Below are 22338 nucleotides of genomic sequence, written 5' to 3' on the forward strand. Positions count from 1 at the left end.
GTGAGCCTCACACTTTCTCAGTGGAAATGTCTTCCTTCATAGCACCTGAGCCCAGGAATTTTCTAGGGGAATCTATGAAATCTGTTTTCCTCAAATTTTGGATACAAGTCTGAGCCCAATATCCACCCTTCCTTGCTTGTTATGTAGTGTTAGACAACATGGCCACCTTCCCCTGTGCCAGTCTCTTCTTTTTTGGCCAACTCTTTCTTGCTGGGTAAAGGCAGATCGAGCACCCATGGTTTCTCTCATAGCACCCTCTGTCCTCTGAGAAATAAAACTATCAGCAGGACAATAGGTTTTTCAGCTGCTCTGCTTCTACCCCAAGGAAAATTTGACAAATAGCTCCATCACATCTGAAGTCTCCTTCTGGGCCAGTTTTGTGATCCATGTGAGGAGGGTCAACCAAATCTCCTTCCATACACATCCAAAAAAGAAGTGTAGTTTTTGGCACTCAGGCTCTTCATCCACCCCATCCAGAAGACCTTTTTAATAAAACAAGGCACACATTTAGTTTTCTCACTCCAGATGAAGTTCTGGCTCACCATGTTTTAGGGGAGCTCTTCCTGCTTTCCCGTCATGGGACAAAATGAAGTAAGAGTACAGTTTTATTAAAGGTGTGCAATGCACACCAAAAGCCTTGCTGAGTGGCTTTAGAATGAGAGAAGTTTCCTTCCTATCAGTTCAGGCTCTGTGTTACCAGTGACCTCTTGGGATATACAGGAAGCCAAGTGGATAAGAATCTTTCACTATGTAGATAAGTGCACCCCACAGCCAAGTATGAACTTTTTTTTAATTAATTTTTTAATTTTTAATAGTTTATTGTCAAGTTGGTTTCCATTTAACACCCAGTGCTCATCCCCACAAGTGCCCTCCTCCATGCCCATCACCCTCTTCCCCTCCCCCCCACACTCATCAGTCCTCAGTTTGTTCTCAGCATTCAAGAGTCTCTCATGGTTTGCCTCCCTCCCTCTCACTCACTATTTCCCCCCTTCTTCTCCCCCACGGTCCTCCATTAAGTTCCTCCTAATCCTCCTAAGCCAAGTATGAACTTCTAGTATTCAGTGGCTAGAAGCAAACAACCCAGCCACTGACCAGTTTCAGAGAAAAGACAGCCATGGATTCAAACAGGATCCGGGATGGTCAGCACCGTGAGCCAACCCTCTGCTTCCCAGTTCCAGGGCAGGTTCTAGAGGGTAGCTGCACCTTTGTTTGGGGATTTCCTCCCTGGAGTTAAATCTCTTCCTCCTAGCTCCACTATGAAACCAAACTCAGGTCCCTGGTGCCTCACCAAGCTTCTTGTCCACCTTGATTTCCTTCTAACCTCACAGATCCACTTTATGCCCACAGCCCAAGGACAAAGTCACTTAGGTGAAGGAAGGTCTCAAAGACAAGTGACTTCTCGGTAAGGTGACTCCCCCCTCACCCTGAGGTTGCACATAGCTCCAGTGCCTACTGAGAAGTGGTCCATTTGGATGATGTGGTCAGGAGCCAAATCTCAAAATCCTTCTTAAAACTATGCTTAGCTATTCCACAAAGCTCCCCTCAAATGATGAAGAAGAGAGTAGAGTGAGGCTATGAGAGTAGAGAGAGATGGCCACATCACATCCAGGTTGGTAACAGCATCAACAGGGCTCCCTGAGCACACACAGCAAAGTAAAGCCCCAAGACAGAGAGAGACAGGAGGAACTGCCCAGGGCGCTATGTATATGTCACTGCTAACGTCCACAATTATTGTAATTACAACAATGCTAGCTTCTTATCCTTGACCTGTGTATTTCAAAAGGCCCACCTCCCACTTTTGTGCCACTTAGTCACAATACTTCATATTCCCATATACTTAAAAACTGGTTAGTATTACTGAGACATTAAAGGTATGGTTTGGCATATTTCAAGGTACCAGAGACTGTAACATTTCTAAGGATTGAGTGTCTGGGGTGATATCTTGACTGCTATTTTCACTTTATTAATAAGCACCATATAAATCAACTTTAAAATTATTTCCCTCAGTCTTCCTTCACATTCACTTTACTATCTAGAACGATACTTCAATAGAGTATATTTGCTTTGCTCAATTCATTCAGAGTGCATCTGTAGGTCTGGATATTTCCTGTAGTGACAACTACTCTATTTGTGGGAACTATTTAGGTCACTGGAATGGAGAAAAAGAGGCCGCTATTTAATAGAAGTGGCATATAACCAAATATAGATGCAGTTTTCTGAACACCTGTTGAACGTCAATAGTGAAGAGATACAGTTTCCCAAACCCTAAACCCAAACCTTACATGTTTAGTTTTAACTGGCACAAGGTTTAACCCCGGAAAACACGGTTCCTAATCAAAGAAAGTGAATCTTAAAATTATCTTACTTCTGCTTTAGAAGTAACGCAGTCTCTTCAAAAAGCAATTTGTTTCCATGTAAATTATTTCCCAACAAAAATCACTTCAGAGGAAGCTATAGGATTCGAACCCCAGCGCATGCACAGTAACTGTTTGCTTTTAGAGACAGAGCGAGTGTGACAAATATTTTCAGTTGTCAAGGGAGGAGGGAATGGCCCACCTAGGAAATGGAAACTAACGAAGAGTAATATGACACTCCCCTTGGTTCCACTGGGCACTAACTGGGGCTGCTACACACATCTAACTTCCTATGGCCGGATAAAGGCGAGGCTGTGCAAGAGCTGATGAAAGCAGCCTCTCTACCGGCTGCCCCCAACAATGTGGTGGGGGTTGGCATGCAAGGTCTTCAAAGGAAGGGGGCACTGGTAATATCGTCTACTGTTGCCATTCATTCATTCCTTCATTCAATAGTCATGCTGGGGGCTTAATTCTCCAACTATGACTCAAGAGCCCATTCTGATACCTCACACCTCCGTCCCCATTTCTAGCCCTAGGCCTCAATCGCTCATCAAAAAGATGCTTATTATAGCTTCGCTCTCCTCCCTCCCTTGCCCGGGTCCCCAGGCCAGGGTGACAGGATAAAGCCAGCCAGAAGAGTGCCTTAACAAGAGCAGGGAAGGAGGGCTCGGAGTACACAGAGAAGGGGTTCCAGGGACCTTCCTGCCCGCGTGGGCAGAGCCAGCCCCTTCTGGGGCGGCCGCGCCCCAGGGCGAGGCTGCGGGCACCCGGGCACCGCGCTAGGAGCGGGAACCTCAGGTCACGCCGGAGCTGGAGTGGGAAGCAACCGCGAGGGGATTCAGCACAGGGGCAGTGGGGGCTGCAGGATGTCCGAGGGCGGCAGGAGGCTGGTGACAACGCGCGCACACCTGGGGAGGACTGCCACCACCTGGGTGTTAGGAGCAGGAGTCCCAGCAGGATTGAGGGGCGGGCGGAGCGGGTTACCTGATGAAAGTGGTCTTGCCCGTGCTGTACTGGCCCACCAGCAGGATCATGGGCTTGTTCTCGAAGTCGGCGTCCTCCAGCGCTGGCGAGTGGAACTCGTGGAAGCGGTACGCCTCCTCCAGCGGCAGCACCTTGCGCAGGTACAGCGAGCGCAGGCCCCCAGTCACCGTCTGCACTGCGTCCGCGCCACCCGCACGCTCGCGCCCGCCAGCCTGCCGCCCCAACCAGCTGAACATCCTGATGCAGCCGGTCCGCCCGTCGCGGGTTCGCTCGCTTCGCCCGCCCTCTCGGTGCTGGCGCCGCGCTCAGACCCCGCTCCGAGTTCGACCCTCCCCGGCTGGCACTGAGCTGCCCCGGCCGCTCTCGCCGCCGCCCGAGCTGGCCCCGCCTCGCGCAATCACAGCCAATCTCTGGTCTCTGCGTCACGACAGCTCGCTTACTATTCAGAAGGCTCTCGCAAGTCCTTCCTCATTGGGCCGCTGCCAGCGCGGGGTGGTGGCCGCGGCCAATGGGGAGGAGGTTCTTAATGAATTATTGATGACGGAGTCGGTCGGTAGGACTGGGCGGAGGAGACGGTGTCTCCCCAGCCCCAGCGCGCAAACGGGTCTCGGAAGCGCTCCCTTAGGTCGCCGGGGCCCCACCTCAAGCCAGGTGGCGTTGGCTTCCGGGCAAATCTGAGCTGGCAAAAACGAGCCTCTGGAAGCTGCTTAGTCTCCTCGGAAGTTTACTCTTCCCAGGCGTATGATACTGGGGACAAAAGTTCAGAAAGTTGACAGACAGGTTCTTTCTACTTGCTGGCATGTTATTTACTTATTTTATTAGTGAAGAGACCTTGACTCACGGACATACTGACAATATTTGACTAAGGGGAAGAAGATTCCAGTCTACTTGGGTGGATTTTCTCCTCCTTCGCATTGCCTCCACTAAATTCAGGATCGACTGAAGGCCTTTCGCCCTTAGTTTCCCTTTTTTTTTTTTGGACTTTCTGTAAAATGAAAGATTTAATCATCATCCTCGTTATTACAACCTAATTACCACATGTTGACATGTAAAAGTTACTGTTATCTCTTAGTTGTCTCTGTTTTCAGATTAAAAGGATGTATCTACCTTGAAACAGGGAGAAATAATCAGCCATCACTTTTGATGTTCTAGGCAACAGTTTGGGAATATCTCTCAGTTGTTTTAGAGCATTTCTCAAGAGTCAGCAATGGAACCACCTGCTTATAAGAATAACCTGGGATGCTTGTTAAAATGAAGATTTCAGGTCATCATCCCCAGACCCACTGAGTTAAAATATTGAGGAGGGATGGAGCGCAGCAAGTGCTCCCAGGTGATTCTGATGCACCCTAAATTTGGGGAAATATGATGCACGATAGTACTTCTATAACTTGATAGAGATGCAGATTCTGATTTCGTGGTAAGGGGTATGGATTGAGATCCCAGACCACGGTTCTACTAAGCTCCCAGGTGTTTCCAATGCTGCTTGTCCATGGACTATACTTTGAATGCCAGGGCTGTGGTGAAGAGAGAACAGGACTTGGTGTCAAAAGACCTCGGTGTGGATCCTGATTACATATATTGATGGCTATGTGGCCTTAAATGCAATGAGCTACCTCTCTGCCTCAGTTTCCTAGTTTGAAAAGTGGAAACTTCTTCGGAGTTGCTGTGTGGATCAAATATTTAGAGGAAGCTGTATGTAACTAAGGAAGTGAAAAGAAAGCCAAAGGAAAATGAACTTAGATATCTTCTCATGTCAAAACAAAGATTGAAATGTGAAAATAAAATAAAACCATAGAACTACTCAAAGAAGGTATTTGTGAAGATTTATAAAATTTTGAAAGAGAAAAGCTTTTCTAGTCAAAACCAATAGAAATTATGAAGATAAAGGTTGACAGGTTTGTCAACAAAAAAGTAAAAGCTTTAGTGTATTAAAAAAAAAATACAAACCCATATAAACATACTCTTTCCCATATGATCCAGAAATTGCACCCTTCGGTATTTATCCAAATAAGCTGAAAACATATGGCTGCACAAAAATTTCACATGGATGTTTATAGCCCTTTGTTTACAGTTACTAAAACTGGGAAGGAACCAAAATGTCCTGCACTTGATAGACTTCACTGTGATACAATCAGATGATGGAATATTATTCAGTGCTAAAAAGAAACACGCTATTAAGCCATGGAAAGACATGAGAAACCTTAAATCTATATTACTGAAGACAATCTGAAAAGGCTTCATGCTGTATGACTGTAACCATGTGACATTCTGGAAAAGGCAAAAAACTATGAGGACAGAAAAAAGACCAGTGATTGCGAAGGGGTTCAAAAAGAGGGAAGGATGAATAGGAAGAACAAGGAGATTTATAGGGTAGTGAAATAATTCTGTCTGATAATGTAAAAGTGGACACATGTAATTATACATTTGTCCAGACCCATTGAACACAGAACACCAAGAGTCAACCCTAATGTAAACTACGGATTTGGGGTGATAGTGATGTGTCAGTGTAGACTAGGTTCGTTGGTTATGATGAACTGTGGTGTGGGATATTGGTGGTATGTGATATTGATAGTGGGAGGTCATGTACTGGGGAGGCAGGGGGTACATGGAAACTCTCTGTACTTTATGCTTAATTTTGCTATGAATCTAAGACTGCTCTAAAAACTTCTATTAAAAATAGTATATATAAAAAATAAATCCATAAACAAAGGTAAAAGGCAAATTGGGAAAAATATTGCCAGACATATATAATAAATATATTTAATTAAGGATATGCGACCTTTAAAATGTTACTATAAAATTATTAAGAAAGAATACTCCATCATAAAATTAGCAGATGACATTGACAACTAACAACAAACATTAAATAATGCTAACCTCCATTAATGATCAAAGAAACAAATTAAACATAAATAGATAACATTAAGAATGGTAGACATTTGGGGCATCTGGGCAGTTCAGTTGGTTAAGTGTCAGACTCTTGATTTCAGCTCAGGTCAAGGTCTCACGATTGGTAAGACAGCCTTGAGTCAGGCTCTGCACTGACAGCACAGAATCTGCTTGGGATTTTCTGTCTCTCTCTGCCCCCTTCTCTGCTTATGCTCTCACTCTCAAAATAACCAAACTTAAAAAAAGAATGGCAGACTTTTATTTTTTTAATATAATGCCTAATGTTGCCAAGAGTGTAGAAAAAGGTACCATCTCAGACATTGCTGCATATGGTGTAAAATGGCACTTTTCTGGAGTCCATACTTATTAAAAACCTTGAAAATGCACATTCAAGACTTCCGCAATGGTGAAATAACTGAATGCTTTCTCTCTAAGGTCAGGAACAAGGTAAAGATGTCTACCCTTATCACTTCTATTTAATGTTGTAGTAGAGGTTCTAACCAGTATCTGGAAAAGCAAAGGGTATCTAGATTGGAGAGGAAGAAGTAAAATTGTCTCTATTTGCAGAAAATATAACTATTTACGTAGAGAAGTCTATGGAACCTACAAAAAATAAAGCTACTAGGACTAATAAGTGGGTTAAGTAAGGGTAGTAGTTAGAAGATACATATACAAAAATCAGCTATGTTTTTGTATAATGGGAATGAATTGGACAGTGAAATTTTAAAAATCAATGTCATTTGTAATAGATTCAAAAATATGTAACACTTAAAGATAAATCAAATAAAAAATGTACAAGGTCTATACACTAAGAGCTACAAGCACTTCTGAGAGAAATAAAAAAGGCCTAAATAAATGGAGATATATACCCATATATGATGCTTACGGATCAGAAGACTCAATATTGTTAAAATGTCAATTTTCTCCAAACTAATATATAGATGTAGTGCAATCCCAGCGGGCCTCTATTTTTGTAAGAATTGACAGGCTTATTCTAAAATTCATATGTAAATGCAAAAGACCTAAGCTAGCCAAAACAACTTTGAAAAAATTAACAAAGTTGGAGGACTTACACTACTTAATTTCAAGACTTTTTATAAAGCTATGGAAATTAAGACAGTGTGGTCTTGGTAAAATGATAATAAATAGAGTTCAGAAATAGACACACACATGTACAGTCATTTGATTTTTGACAAATGTAAAGACAATTCAATGGATAAAGGAAAGTCTTGTCAATCAATAATGCTAGAACAATTGGATATACTATGCAAAAATATAAACTCCGATCCATACCTTGCACTATTTGTAAAAATTAACCCCAAATGACTATGGACATAAAGGTAAAACTTAAAATTATAAAACTTTCAGAACAAACTGTAGTAGAAAATCTTTGTGACATTATACAGGGAAAGGTTTCTTCGGTGATACCAAAAGCAGGATCCATAAAAGAAAAAAGTTAATAAACTGGACTTCATTAAAATTAAATGCTTCTGACTTTTGAAGGCTACTGTTATCAGGTTGAAAAGACAAGGCACAGAGTAGGAAAATATATTTTCAAGTCACATATATGATAAAGGGCTTGTATCCAGAATATAAAAAGACCTTCCTAATTCAACAATAAGAAAACAACCCAATTTAATAGAAAAAATATTTGAACAGATACTTTATCAAAGAAGATGTATGGGCAAATAAGCACACAAAAAGGTCATTAGTCATTAGGAAAATGCAAATTAAAACCACAACAAGATACTACTACATACCTATTAGAATGCCTAAATTAGAAGACTGATCATATCAATTGTTGGTGAATCAACTGCCATACATTGATAATGGAATGTAAAATTACACAACTCTTTTGGAAAACAGTTTGACAATTAATATTTTTTTAAGTGTTTATTTATTTTTGAGAGAGAAAGACAGAGAGAGAGTACAAGCCAGGGAGGGGTAGAGAGAGAGGGAGACACAGAATCCAAAGCAGGCTCCAGGCTCTGAGCTGTCAGCACAGAGCCCAACGTGGGGCTCAAACTCACTCACTAACTGTGAGATCATGACCTGAACTGAAGTTGGATGCTTAACTGACTGAGCCCCCCAGGTGCCCCAGTTTGGCAATTTTTAAAAAGTAAAGCATACACCTACCACGTGACCCAGCCACAGAGGAGTATAGGGAAGAATTACAAAAGTCATGAGAAAAGTTTTGAGGGTGAAGGATTTGTTCATTACCTTGATTGTGGTGATGATTGACAGTTGTATACATCTGGCCAAAGTCATCAAATTGTGTTCCTTAAATATGTACAGTTTGTTGTGTATCAATTATACCTTTATTAGTTGTTAGAAATGCTCATACTTCTAGACTCAGGAATTTCGTCCTGAGGAAATAATCAATGTTAAGCTTTATCTAAACAATGTTTATCAGCATAACACTTGTAAGACTGAAAAACTATAATTAGATGTTCCCCATGAAGCATTAATTAGATAGACAGTGGATTCCTATGCCGTCTCTGAAAGCTGTGTCAAATAAAAAGAATATTAATAACTTGGAAAATACTCAGAATATATTTTTATTTTTAAGTGGAAAAAAAGGCAGATTACAGAAGTCAATACATTCAATTACTATGGAAAACAGTAATGGTGATCCCTTGAAAAAATAGAACTACTACTATATGATCCAGTTATCCTACTTCTAGGTATATATCCAAACAACTTAAAAGTAGATCTCTAAGAGATATTTGTACATCCATATGTTCATAGCAGCACTATTCACAACAGTCAGGAGATGGATGCAACCTAAGTTTCCAATGATGGATGAATGGATAAACAATATGTGGTGTACATACAATGAAATATTATTCAGCCCGCAAAAGGAAGGAAATCCTGTCATATACCACAATCTAGATGAACTTTGAGAATGTGATCCTAAGTGAAATAAGCCAGTTACAAAAAGACAAATAGTATATGATTCTAGTTATCTGCTGTATCTAAAATAGACAAACTCATAGAAACAGAAAGTAGAATGGTGGTTTCCAGGGGCGGGAGGGAGGAGGAAATGGGGAGTTGTTCCTTGGTATAGAGCTGTAGTTTCCAAAGTGAAAAAATTCAGGTGATCACAAAAATATGGTCATAGTTAACACTATTGGACTGTTACTTTAAAATGGTGAAGGTGGTAAATTCTATGTTATGTGTATTTTGCCAACAATTAAAAAATGAATGTATAGCATTTTTGTACTGTTGTAAAAAAAATTTAAGCATCCAAGGAAAATTTGGGAAGGATAAACCCCAAGATAATAATAATCTCTGGTTTTTGGAATGATAAATCATCTGAATTTTCGTCTTGATTTGCTTTAGCATTTTTATTTTCAGATTTTATACAAGAATCATGTTCTTGTTTTATTTATTTATTTTTAAATGTTTATTTAAGGGAGAGAAAGAGAGAGAGAGGGAGGGAGGGGCAGAGAAAAAGAGAGAGAATCCCAAGCAGGCTGCTGCAGGCTGTTAGCACAGAGCCCATTGCGGGGCTAGAACTCACAAACTGTGAGATCATGACCTGAGCCGAAACCAAGAGTCAGATGCTTAACTGACTGAGCTACCCAGATGCCCGGGTTTTCTTTCTTCAGACTAAAACAATTCCAATTTCACTCAATTTTTCTTTCTTTTTTTTTCTATACTTCAATTTTATTTATTTATTTATTTATTTATTTTTTCACTCAATTTTTCAAATGAAACCAATTGTGTGGTTTTTTTTCAGGTTAAATCTTATTTCATGTAGTTTTACAGAGAGTGACATTAGTTACCTGGATTTTTGTTATATTAAATAATTCTTAAAATAAATATTTTGGTAATAAGACTCAACAACACTTTTTGCTATATAGAAATTTTATTTTTTATCTTAAAATTTTTAATGTTTATTTTTGAGAGAAAGAGTGTGAGCAGGGGAGGGGCACAGAGGTGTGGGGGGGGAACAGAGGATCCGAAGCAGGCTCTGTGCTCACAACAGTGAGCCGATGTGGGGCTCAAACCCACAAACTGTGAGATCACGACCTGAGCCAAAGTCAGACACTTAACTGGCTGAGCCACCCAGGGGCCCCGCTATATAGAAATTTGAATTGTAATTCTTTTTTTTTTTTTTAATATTTTTATTTATTTCTAGGAGAGAGAGAGAGACAGCGTGAGCAGGGGAGGGTCAGAGAGAGAGGGACACACAGACTCTGAAATAGGCTCCAGGCTCTGAACTGGCAGTCAGCACAGAGCCCGACGCGGGGTTTGAACCCATGAACCGCGAGATCATGACCTAAGCGAAAGTCGGACGTTTAACCGACTAAGCCACCCAGGCGCCCCTTGAACGGTAATTCTTATGGAAGGGTTTTATTTTTCTTTTAGTTTTTGGCAATTTGATGTTCACAAGGTTTGCTCCAGATTGTGTTTGGTGATTGGTTCTAAATGCATACCAAGTCCAGTGTCTTACTCTGATACTTTAAATTCCAGAGTGGCTCAAGGCCTGAGAGACACATGCCAAAGAGATCAGAGGAGGTAATTTGGCTTGGGAGGATTCCCCTTCATTCCCAGACACAACTCTCCTTTCTCTGTGGCCACTTACCCAGGTCACTACAGCCACTTGGAGATATAGCATATAGGACATGCAGGCGGAGATGTCTAGCTGCAGTAAGACTGCCAGCTGCCTCTAAATTATCCTTTCTTTCAGCAACAGAACTCTCATTTGTAGCTGGGCATCTTGCCACCCAGGTAAGAACAACATTTTCCAGTCTCTCTGCAATTCAGTGTGATCATAAGACCAAGTTCTGGTGGCTGCTATGTGACCTGAAGGATGTGTGGGACTTGCAAGAAGTCTCCTTTAGAAAGAAAAGTGTTTAGTCTTGCTCTCCCCTTCTTCTCTCTTGTAGCCTACGATGCGGTTATGATGGCTGGAGCCGCAGAACTCATCTGGGACCATGAGACCAAGGGCTACGTAAGGGATGGTAAATCAGAGCTGGAAGGAGCAGAATCTCTGATGAATCTTGGAAGTGCCGTGCCAGCCGTGGACGGCCTCGCTTGGGCTTCTTTTACAGGCATGCATTGAAGCCACTATTTGTCAAGTCTCTGCCAGTCAGAGATGAAAGTAATTCCTAACTAACACCGAATTTGTTACTAGACATGGAGTCTGCAGTAACAGACCCCAAAATGTGACATTCACTTAGTGGAAGAGAGGGAAAGTCAACATTAAGGATTCAATTATTGCAGGCTGGGATTTCAAATATAGCCACACATATTTTTTGACATGCCTACTATCGAGAGATGGGATGGATCTTTGTCCCCTTCCCTTAAATCTAGGCTGGCTTGTCAGTGCTTCTGCCAGTAGAGTTACTGTGGAAGTGAGGGTATGTGACTTCTGAGATTAGGTCATAATATGCCACGCTCCTGCCACTGTGCGACATTCACTCTTGGAACCCTGAGCTGCCATTTAAAGAAGGCTGATTATCTTGAAACCACCATGCTGGGGAGGCCACCTGGGGATTGCACTGACAGTCAATCAAATGGAACCTGTCCTTCATCCCTCTCTGCCCTTCCCCCTGAGGCACCAGACATGTGAAGGAAGGCGCCATCTCAGAGGTGGATCCTTCCGCTATTCCAGGCCGCAGCCCTCTGAGCCCTCCCCAGGCAGTTCTAGTCATTTGTGCCGAGGCCCCACACACGGAGAAGACTTGTCCTTGCTGTGCCCTTTCTGAATTCCTGACCTATAGACTCTGTGGGCATAATCAAATGGTGGTTATTTTATGCCATTATATTTTGGGGTTTTGTTTGTTTTTATTTGCTAAGCAATAGATAATTGGAACAGCTGGTAATTCTCAATTATCTTCTTAAGACAAAAGTCAAATTTTCTGTCACAGAAAAGAAATTCCGAGCTAGGCAGACCAGGCCTAGTTTGGTGTGTTCATTGTGGATGGCTGGAGCTCCAGCAGCCGTGTTGGATCAGAAGGCAAACTTGAGGATGGTAGAAGAGCTGAAAGGAGACTGGGTCTCTGATAAGAAACAGAGAAATAAATTCCTTCTATCTTCTTTAAGTCACTCTAGCTTTCAATCTTTTGATTATGTAATAAAAAGTAGGGGCACCTGGGTGGTTCAGTGGGCTAAGCGTCCGACTCTTAATTTCAGCTCAAGTCATGATCACCCAGTTCCTGAGATTGAGCCCTGTGTCAGGCTCCGTGATGACAGTGTGGAGCCCACCTGGGATTCTTTCTCTTCGTCTCTCTCTCTCTCTGCCCCTCCCCTGCTCATACACACACACTGTCTCAAAATAAATAAATAAACAATAAAAAAATGTAATGTTAACTGGTATGGAATTTGAATAGATGAATCAAGAACTTAGGAAACTGGTTTGGCTAGAGCCAAAGGTTTGAATATTTTCAAGATAGAAGTGGCAGTTGAAGTCCTGGGTATAGACAATCTTGCCTAAGGACAGTATGGAGTGAGCAGAGAGGAGAGCTGAGGAGAGCACCTCAGGGAGTACGAGCAGTTCACGGAGAGTAGGGGAGGGGAGACCAGAGGAAGGGCTGGAACGTGGGAAGAGATCCAGGATGTATGGTGTCCAGCAAACCTGGCCCCTTCCCTCTAGGAGAAGCCTGGCTGGCAACCCTTAATGTGTACCCCATGTGTACACAGCTAATAATGGAACTTTCCCTTTGTTTTGCAAGGCTCTGTTTTTATGAAGCCCTCCTACGTGGGACCAGAAGGAAGCTCCTTGAGGTGTGGGGTCAATTGTTAATCATTTTTATTGTCCCAGTGCCTACATCAGTGACTGGCATGTAGCGAGAGGGCGATAAATATTTGCAGGCAGAACTGAATTGAACTGATGTTGGCAAGGAAGCCGTGGGAAGGGAGGGTTTCAGGAAGGAGGAGTGGTCTGTGGTGCCAAATATTGAGAACAATCAAGTAAGATAAGGCCTGCGAAGGGCTGGTGCCATTTGGCTCAGTGTATTTGTAATTAGGGCATTAGTGACCTTGGGGAGGAGTGTTTTCATGGGGAAATAGGAACAGAAAACATCTGGCGTGGGACAGGCTGGCTGAGCTGTGTGGCGGTGCGGTGTGCTGGCCATTCTCTTGGGGAGGACAGGGGAGACCAGCAGGGAGGGACACTGGGGAAGAGAGGAATTTCATTTAATTTTTTCTATTCAATTATATGACAGAGAGCAGGGGGCCTGAGGAGGGAGCCTCCCTGACACCCCCCCACCACTGTACCCTTGCCTCTATCAGGATTGATAACACTTTGTCCTTATCCCTTGTGCAGTCCTTGCTCCTCTCCTGCTCTGTGACGTCGCCAGCATTGTTTCAGAAGTGAAGTCACTTTTTATTTCTCAAATTCATATAAAAATCTTGCCACGTCCCTGCCACTCTTCCCTGCCCCAATTCAAATCTAAGTTCCTGGAAATCAGAGGCTGCTTAATGACCGCTGTGCTCCGTAGGTGCCCAGCTGGTGTTGGCTGCCTATCCTTCTGCTTGCTCAGTACTTCCTGAAAACCAGCTGAGCCTCAAATGGCACCGGGTGGCGAGAGTTGGTGTCCCACTGGTTGCTGACATGGCTTCCTAAAAACAGAAGAAATGGCCTTCTCACGCTGCTGGCCGTGGTGTGCGAGAAGCCGAGGCAAGGGACGACGAGGGCAGGAGTTAGGCGTGTTTTGCACCATCAGATAGAGAACGAAGATGAGTCAATAGCATTTACCCACATGGCCATTTTATTCTGTGCTCAAATAATACAATGATTTTATAAGCCTCACACTTTGATGAATCGAAGGCAGGGCTGCCTTCACCTTACAACAAACAGGTCTTGCAGCATGACTTACTCTGCTAATTTAAGGAGAGCCTGTTTGTCGCAGATGGAAAGAAAAGATGTCAAAGTGGAGGCTACTGGCTGCTCTGGTGGAGGGGACGGGTGGCATCCGGGGTCAGCATTATCTGGGTGGGGACTGGTTTTGCAGGTCTGGCTTACCAGTGATTTGGGGGAGTAGATTAATACCTGCTTTCCAGGCTTATAGGAGAGTATGGTGTGAGTCCATACTGCTCAAATTTAACATGTGTAGCCATTATGGGGATGGGGGTCAGTGGGGGGGAAGGCAGCAGAGAGGACTTGAGAATCTCCTTAATATGCAGACTCTGATTCGGCAGAACTGGGGTGGAGCCTGAGGTTCTGTGTATCCAACCAGTGGCCCACCAAGGATGTATTTTGGAAGTTGATTTTTCTAAACTTTTGTTACCTGTCATCACCCATCTCCTAACAACCAAAGGACTGCATGGGGAACATAGAGGCCAAGAAAGAGGGCCCCATCCTCCATGTTTGCTGGGACCACATGTCTTTCTGGGCACACCTTCCATCGGCCTGGGCATCTCAATGGCTCAGGTTATACATTTCTTTAGTCAAGTTCCCAGCCTGATGGGAGACCTGGATACTCTGACAGGGCTTCTGTGTCCCTGGCCCTTCCCCAGTGATTTACCTGCAAACCATCTACAAGGATGAGCTTTGTCCTCAGGGCTAACCTAGTCCTTTAAGGGTTGATCCTTCCTAGTTTCATTCTTTTGGGGGCGACTCTCCAAGAGGTGAGATGTGCTGGCCATTGTGTTTACATGATAAATAAGAGGAATCCCATTTAGAAATAAATAATCCCCTCTGGAAACGAGAAAGGAGATGATGAGAGAACTGAGTGGTGCCCCTGGGGCAGATTGGTTGGCGAGTGCCAGCCTGGTGCCTGACTCCATTCACCTACTCAAACCTCCCTCAGCTGCATCCCAGATCCTTATTCTGTGAACCTGAGCTACAGACTGGGGCTTTGCCTGGCATTTCACTGGAGCCGGATGCTCAGATGAGGCTGTGAGGTTGGGATCCCAGGAATCACCAGTCCTGGGGCTCTGAGTTGCTGGAGTGGGACCGGTGAAGAGAGCAGGATATCTAGCGTTCTGTCTGGATCTTCTAACATCATGCCATCTATTAATACCCTGATTCATAAAAATGAAAACCACAAAACGTCAGAGTCTATAAAAATCATCACAAGAACATAATTGCCTTAAATTTAAAAAGGTGTTTTTCCAGAGAACCCAGAGTGGTCCTCGGTCCTCTTGTGCACTCCTGGAGGCCCTCCGTGTCAGGAGGCAGAGAGGAGAGTCGAAAGGGCTTTGAGCTCCAGTGTGCAGGCCGAGGTTTCTTATGAGCCAGCCTCTTCTTCAGGCCGTGCTTTTATTCTCCACACTTTGGGCATGTGCGGGAGCCTGTGGCTAGTGGGCCCTCTTCTCTGCAGGGAAAGGTTTAAACAAATTCCTGTGGGTATAGAATCCCAACATATGTCTGTGTTATTTTCCTTTGTCTCCTTCTCTCTCCCTCTCAACTTTTAAAAACATTCATTTCTTTGATAGAAAGCCCGGTCCAGCCTGCCTGCACCCCTTGCCAGAGAGCTGAGCGGGTGTGCGGGCTGGTCAGCCCTGATGGGCTCTGCAGCTCTGACCGTGGGAGCAGACACAGGATCAGTGAGGCTCCCTGGGACTTAGGAGGGACACTGGCTCTTCAGGCGTTTCTTCTTCTCCACCGCCAGTCTCAAGCCCTGAAAGAGCTTGTCCTTGTTATTCAGGATGTTGTACTCAGAGAGCTTCACCAGCTTGTCAAAGGCAGCCTCTGTGTATGTCAGCTCCTTGGTAGCATATGGAGTTTTGGGGCCATAAATGTCAACGTGGCCCTGCTCCAGCTCCTCGGGGCTTCTCTCCACACCTGTAGGTGGCAGAAGGACTTGCTATACATGGAAGGTTGTAGTGACTTGTTCCTGTATCTCTTCCCATGGCCTGTCTCAGCACACACGGGCACACACACCTGCCTGAAAACATGCATACGCATGCGTGGGCATGCACACGCACACCTCCAAGCTCCTCGGAGGCAGCGATGCGACTTGCACACCTTAGGGCCACCCAAGCATGACACAGCACCAGGCACACAGCTGGATGTCAATAAATGCTGAATGACTGAAAGAGTAGGGGATGGCACTGCTTGCTCATGGAGGGGTGGGGGGCCCTTTCTTTCTTCCCAAAGCCAAGGTTGGCTCAGACTAGAGCTAAGTCAGGCTTTCCTGTTAGTAAAGTCAAAAGACTGCTCTAAAGATAGGAGCTCTTGGCCCAAGGCCAGCAGGTGGTGGGAGCCAAGCTCAGAGGTGGCTTACCTGGGGCCTTGTACTTCTGGAAGGTATCGTTGATGAGTGGGAAGAAAAGCACGATGGGAGCATCAGGTTCTTGGGAGTTCTCCATCAGGTAGCACTCCTTGAGATTTTTATCGTCCTCTTGCACCTCGTATTTGGGGAAGGGGATGTTCTGCACAGAGCAGTACTCACAGGTCTGTTTCATTGGCTGGAATATCACAGGAGGACATGAGTCAGTATTAGGAGGGGTGGGGGTGGGGGTAAGCAACATGAACTTCTTAGATCCAGCTTCCTGATTTCCCCCGCTAACAACTGAGGTCTCCAACTCCTCTGCCTATCTGCGCTATTTTTAGAACAAAGGGCCCGAGGTAGGAGGTTCGTGTGTATTCAAGTGCAAGCTCCTTCTGACGGTGGATGGAAGCCCTTTGGATGGTGTTTCACCCAAACACAACCTGGGTAGATGTGGGCAGCAGCCCGAGGGTGACTGGGGCCATACCAGCTATAGCCATGCCTGGCCAGGCTCCTATGTGATGTGCATGGCCCTTGGAACTGACAAAGGGCCAACTCTTCAGAGTGTCTTTATAAACATGGTGTCACAGAAAGAGTAGTGGGCTGAGAGTGTCAGAATCCCCTTCGCTCTAATCTCACTAGCTGTGTGATCATAAGCAAGCCACTTTTGCTCTCTGTGCCTCAGTTTCCTATACCTGTAACATGGGAATAATAGCAGTTGTGTCATCTTCTCAAAGAGCGGGTATACAGATCAGGTGAGAGTGTGTGTAGGAAAGTACATCGTCACAAATTTACAGACTGAAGTCATCATCATGGGTGTCATGCTTTATCATCGGTCTATACTCTCCTTTCCTGGGCTTCAGGATAGGACTGTATGAAAGTAGACCAAAAAACAATTTCTTTCCCTTAAAAGGCCAGAACTTTTCAAAGGTAAATAGAGAAAAATAAATAAAAACCTCTGGTCCTGGTTCTTTTTTTTCTTTTAAGACAATGTCTTTATTTTTCTATTATTTTTAAAATTGTTTTTAATGTTCATTTTACTATTGTGACAGAGAGAAATACAGCATGAATGCAGGAGGGGCAGAGAGAGGGAGACACAGAATCAGAAGCAGGTTCCAGGCTCTGAGCTGTTAGCTCAGAGCCCAATGTGGGGCTCTAACCCATGAACTGTGAGATCATGACCTGAGCCGAAGTCAGACTCTCAACCGACTGAGCCACCCAGGCGCCCCAGTCCTGGTTCTTAATATAATTACATGGAAGGTCCTGTTTCTGAGGGAAAGGAGCAATATGATTATTTTGAAAAGAGGACACCATAAGCTCTTGAAATGGTACAAAATTTTAGAGTTGACTGGACTCTATTAAGCTTATTTTTAAAAACTTTTTTTTCCTGGCAGCTGAAGAATTGCCAAATACAGAAAATGCTCAGATAATAAAATTGCTCAGAGGTAAAATTAGAATTTGCTCCATGAGTCCACTTAAACCTCACACTGCATGTGAAGGCCAGCTGGCTGCGCTCCCCTGAAGTTTGGACAGCTAACCTCATACCAGTATGGAAGCTTGGGTTTCTCTGATGCTAAGTCTTTGGGCCTGTGGGAAATGTGTGTTCTCCCATTTCCCAGTTTCATGGGGCTCATTCAGTGGCCTGTCTCAGAAGGGGCACAGCACTCTGCTCACGCAGCAGCCTTTCTCTGTCACACTTGCCTTTGTCTGGGGCCCAGCACAGTAATTGAGGTGGATGATGAGGTCGACTTTTCTCTCAGGCCTAAGGAGGGGCGGGTAGCTGGAGTTGACAAAGAATGCAGTGTCCAACAGGCACAAGTGGTTCACGGACCCCGTCAGCTGGTTTGGGAAAGTATCTAGCACCGTGTCTGAAAGCCGAGATTTCCAGTTACCGTCATGCACTGGCACTATGATCTCAGAGGATGGTCACTGGCAGGTAGGGACCTAATGCCCCACCTGGAGCTCCCTCATCTCAGCCTGGCCCTCCCACCCTCCCACCTGCAGCCAGGATGCCCGGTGAGTCGCAGTGCCCTGCTGGGGTGGACTGATGAAGAACGGCATTATCTTGGGGTCACTGCAAGTCTTTTATGGGACACACAGAGAAAACCCACTGTGACTCAGCCAAGGAGCTTGTGGAGTTATAGGGGTGCAAGAATACCCTGTAAGTCAGTACAAACCCTGGGCTCAGAGCCAGCCATCCTTTCTGCCCCAGATAGTGAGAATGAGGATCTTTAGGCCAGGCCAATGCAGCCATTTTCAAGCTGAGGGGAAGTAAAGTACCAAAGATGGTGGCAAGTCAGTCTTTGAGCCTCAGCAGCGCGGGGAGGCGCACAGTTGAAATCACATGACCACAGCTGAAGACCTGGCTCCACCACTTACCATGTGGGGTGTTCTTGAGCTGGGCTATCCCTGCCCACCTCTAAGGAACCATTCACACTAAAAGGTGCCCCCAGAGCACCACTAAAGAAACTCAGGGCCCACACTTTCCCACCAGGGTCCCAGCTTCTACATGCTGAAGTTGTTGTACAGAGTCGACTAATTCAATAGGAGCACCGCTCCACCTGCCGCTCACAACCTCACCAAACGTGGAATGCACTCTGGGGAGAGACTGCCACCCACCCCAATGAACGTGGTCAAGGGGATTTTGTCATCCTTTCTCCATGGCAGCTTCAACATGCACTTCCCCTTTATCCAAGCAGAGGCAGGCAGCCAGGATGGGTTACCTCTCCACGTGGAGAACTGACTGTTCTGGAGGTAGTCGGTGTGCAGCTGCAGCCCCAACAGGAAGTTGTGGAACTCAGACACAAAGGACCTATAGGTGAGGATGCTGCGGAAAGTACTGGACAGCCAGGACCCTGGGAACACCACCGCGGTGTCCAAGACGTTGGCCTCACATTTGGGGATTTCAGGCAGGAGTGGCTCATCCTCTGCATGGGAGAGGGAGGATAGAAGGCAGGTCACAAGAGTTGGGGTCCCCAGGTTGCCCAGGTGAAGCCATGCACTGTTACCTGGCACCCAGGGGTCAGTCACTGTAAGTGCAGTTTGCACATTCTTTGCCTAATTTTTAGGGCCTTGGCCAGGAGGATCCAGGTGAGAGAAGAAGGGAAGGGTAATGGAGATTAGGGGTAATGACAGGCAAGGGGCGGGGGGGGGGGGTAGTCCCAGAGAGGATAGGGAATCTAGAAAAGTCACCTTTAACTTTGCTTATAGATCTCTACCCCCTTAGTTCTCCTGGGCACTGTGCCACTCTTGCAGCCCTTCCCCCGACCCCTGGTCAGTCCAGAACTGGCCCCTGAAGCTTGTGACTAAGCCGCAATGGCTCTCCACTCCAGGCAGGGAAGACCTAACCCTAGCCGCCTTCTCATCTCTGTGAACCAGAGATGATGCTGAAATATGTGACAGGTGGACTGGTCCTCAGTTTGTGATCCACTCTTCCCCCTCATCGCCCAACCAAGAGGGGAAGCCAGTGAGTCACCCACCAATGTCATGTACTCGCTCCCTCGTCCACCTGTGGAAAAACTCCTCTGAGGTATGGGACAGATTCCAGGCATCGAGCAAGTTGAGGGAGAAGATGCTGCTCCACAAGCCTAGGGAGCAAGGCCAGTGGTGAGCAGTTCCATCCCAGAGCCTCCACCACCCAGACACTGAGCGTTTCTACCTTGGCCTGGACGTTCCCTTTGAGTCAGGCTGCTCAGGAGGTGGGATAGACTTTGATTTTCCTCACCTCACAGTGCAGCTGGACACACGTGACTGATGAGGGCCTGTTGGCAAACGCAGGACAGTCACATGCTCAAAGATAACCCAAGCTGGCAGCAGCACCCAGGACAAGATCCTGGGGGAAAAGAGCAGGCCTCCCTGTCACTCCTCTAATTTAAAGGTGGGGCCTGTCCAGCATGGGGCGGGGGGCCTGCCCATGAGTCTCGGATACCAGGAGTCACCTAGCATGTAGCACATCCTCGACTCGGGGATCCTCTTCATCAGCCGCCCCATGAAGAACTCAGAGCCGAAGAGCTCGGAGGGGATGAAGGCGCCATACTTCTGCAGGCCCACCTCGTAGGGGGAGAACTCGCACCATTCTGCACACAAAGCCGCAGGGCAGGGTGTCAGCCTCAGGTTTGGACAGCCTGGACCCCAGCCCTCCTCACTGCTTCTACAGGTCCTGGGCCTTGGGGGGCCTGGGACAGAAAGCTGCAGTTCCCCCTAAGGGCACATGGGGGCGCCTGCGACCAGCTTCTGCTGGCCAGGCAAGGCTCAGCTTTGCAACCTGCAATGGTTCATTTGCTCCACCACACTGGATAAAAGGAGACCGCAACTGACCTCAAAACAGGGCTCGTCTCTAGGGTCCCTCCTTCTGGGCAGCTTAAGAAATATCTTGAACCCCTTCGCTGTCCCATCAAACTTCTGCACTTAGAAAAACCACAAGCCCCCACCAGCCTGATCCATCTACACAGAAGGGGTAGTAAAGTCATTATCTTCAGTTGTCAGTGCAGTCTTTTGATGTAGAGGTTGGAAAAGGTATGGTAGTGGGGTGTGTGTGCCAGGTACCTTTGCTTGCTGAGAAGGGACCCCTTATAAATTACTAGCCACCAGTGTTACCTCTGAAATCCTGGTTGCTTACATCATCCTTGACATTGATGGTGAGGTAGATGGGCAGGGGGTTCTGGCCCTGGGACAAAGCAGCACGTTGATCTGACAGTTTGCACTCATTTCTCTGTGGAGGAAATGAAACGGTTATGGAGAAGCAGCCTGGAGGCAGTACAGAATAAGGGGACAGTTTGGACCATTTCCTGGCTCCTGAGCCCACCAGGCTGCTGCATAGGTCTCAGCTGACACCAGTCAAAGCTGCTCTTTAAATGCACCCATGCATTTTACTATCCCAGACATGGACCGGAGTGGGACCGAATCTGCAGTTTAGGGCTGTCCCTCGGAGCCCCAGGGTTCTCCTTGTGTCTCAAGGACCAGAGAATAAAAAGGTAGGGATGGAAAAGGCCACCACTGTCCCTCTTCATTCCCACCATTTCCATCCCACTTTAACCCGAGCAGTTCCATTTTCTTATCTGCTTTGCATGTCTCTCATAAAATGTGTTTGTAAAGGGAAAAAAAGCTGCTTAAAAAGAATTAAACCAAAGGTTTGGAAACTGTGCACCAGATGGGCCACAGTCCCTCTTAGTCCCCCAAGCTCTGTGCTGCAAAATCAGTGGGAGCCTGCAGATCAGCTAGGGCCACAGGCCACTTCCCGAGTGAATCAGCCAGTATAGACAATGCCAGTTGAGGTCTTAGAGGTCCAGGCTCTGACCCTAGATCCTAAGCAGCTGCCTGCTGGGTGGCCATCCACGGTTACTCAGCTGTGTGAAGGCCACTGAACCTGTGTGAGATGGTAAACACATGTGTGGGACAAACAACGCTTGGGCCTCCCGTGGACGGCAAACAGGGTACCTGTCATAGTGGCCCAGAGATCTGGGCACTACAGAGCTGACTGTCCTGGAAGCAGAGAAAACTATAGCCTCAGGGGAGATCCCAGGGGAAAGAGGCTCCTGCTTTGGCCAGAGTGGGAGAGCACAGACTTCCTCACATCAACCCTAGACTTGCTTTCCAGGGAACCTGGGCTCCTCCCCGCACCAAACACCAGGCAACACTCCTACTTGTGTTGTCAAAAGCCTTGATGCTTTTCCTCCTTATCACATGGGACACTAAGTAGAGTTAGAAATATTAACTACCGCTTATTGATATCATTCCCATTTAAAGAACAGCACTGAGCAGGACCAGAATTTAAACCCCATCCTTCTTGAATCCAAAAGCCAGCACCCTCAGCTTCTGCCTGCATCATAAGGACAGATTAGATGTTGGGTTATCCAGAGGGGGAGGGTGGGTGGGATCCATCAAAAGCTGTGAGTGCAGGGCACTTGGATGGCTCAGGTGGTTAAGCGTCGACTCTCCATTTTAGC

General features: G+C 45.9%; 2 protein-coding genes across 2 annotated transcripts in view; both read right to left on the bottom strand.

Moving 5' to 3' along the window:
• Window positions 1-3643, bottom strand: part of EHD4 (EH domain containing 4) — an 81853-nt gene extending 78210 nt beyond the window's left edge. Inside the window, exon 1 of the mRNA XM_039232879.1 lies at window positions 3339-3643. Within this exon, the coding sequence (XP_039088810.1) occupies window positions 3339-3574 (236 nt within the window). The 5' untranslated portion in view covers window positions 3575-3643. The remainder of the gene's footprint in view (window positions 1-3338) is intronic.
• A 10277-nt stretch (window positions 3644-13920) lies between these two features.
• Window positions 13921-22338, bottom strand: part of PLA2G4E (phospholipase A2 group IVE) — a 56354-nt gene continuing 47936 nt past the window's right edge. The window contains exons 14-20 of the mRNA XM_039232869.1: window positions 20990-21104; window positions 20332-20469; window positions 19873-19980; window positions 19117-19320; window positions 18095-18261; window positions 16409-16592; window positions 13921-15966 (exon numbers count right to left, since the gene is read on the bottom strand). Coding sequence (XP_039088800.1) covers window positions 15746-15966; window positions 16409-16592; window positions 18095-18261; window positions 19117-19320; window positions 19873-19980; window positions 20332-20469; window positions 20990-21104 — 1137 coding nt within the window. The 3' untranslated portion in view covers window positions 13921-15745. The remainder of the gene's footprint in view (window positions 15967-16408; window positions 16593-18094; window positions 18262-19116; window positions 19321-19872; window positions 19981-20331; window positions 20470-20989; window positions 21105-22338) is intronic.

This window comes from Hyaena hyaena, unplaced genomic scaffold (genome assembly GCF_003009895.1).
Source record: "Hyaena hyaena isolate Hyena2069 unplaced genomic scaffold, ASM300989v1 scaffold_70, whole genome shotgun sequence".
NCBI classification, from domain to species: domain Eukaryota; kingdom Metazoa; phylum Chordata; class Mammalia; order Carnivora; family Hyaenidae; genus Hyaena; species Hyaena hyaena.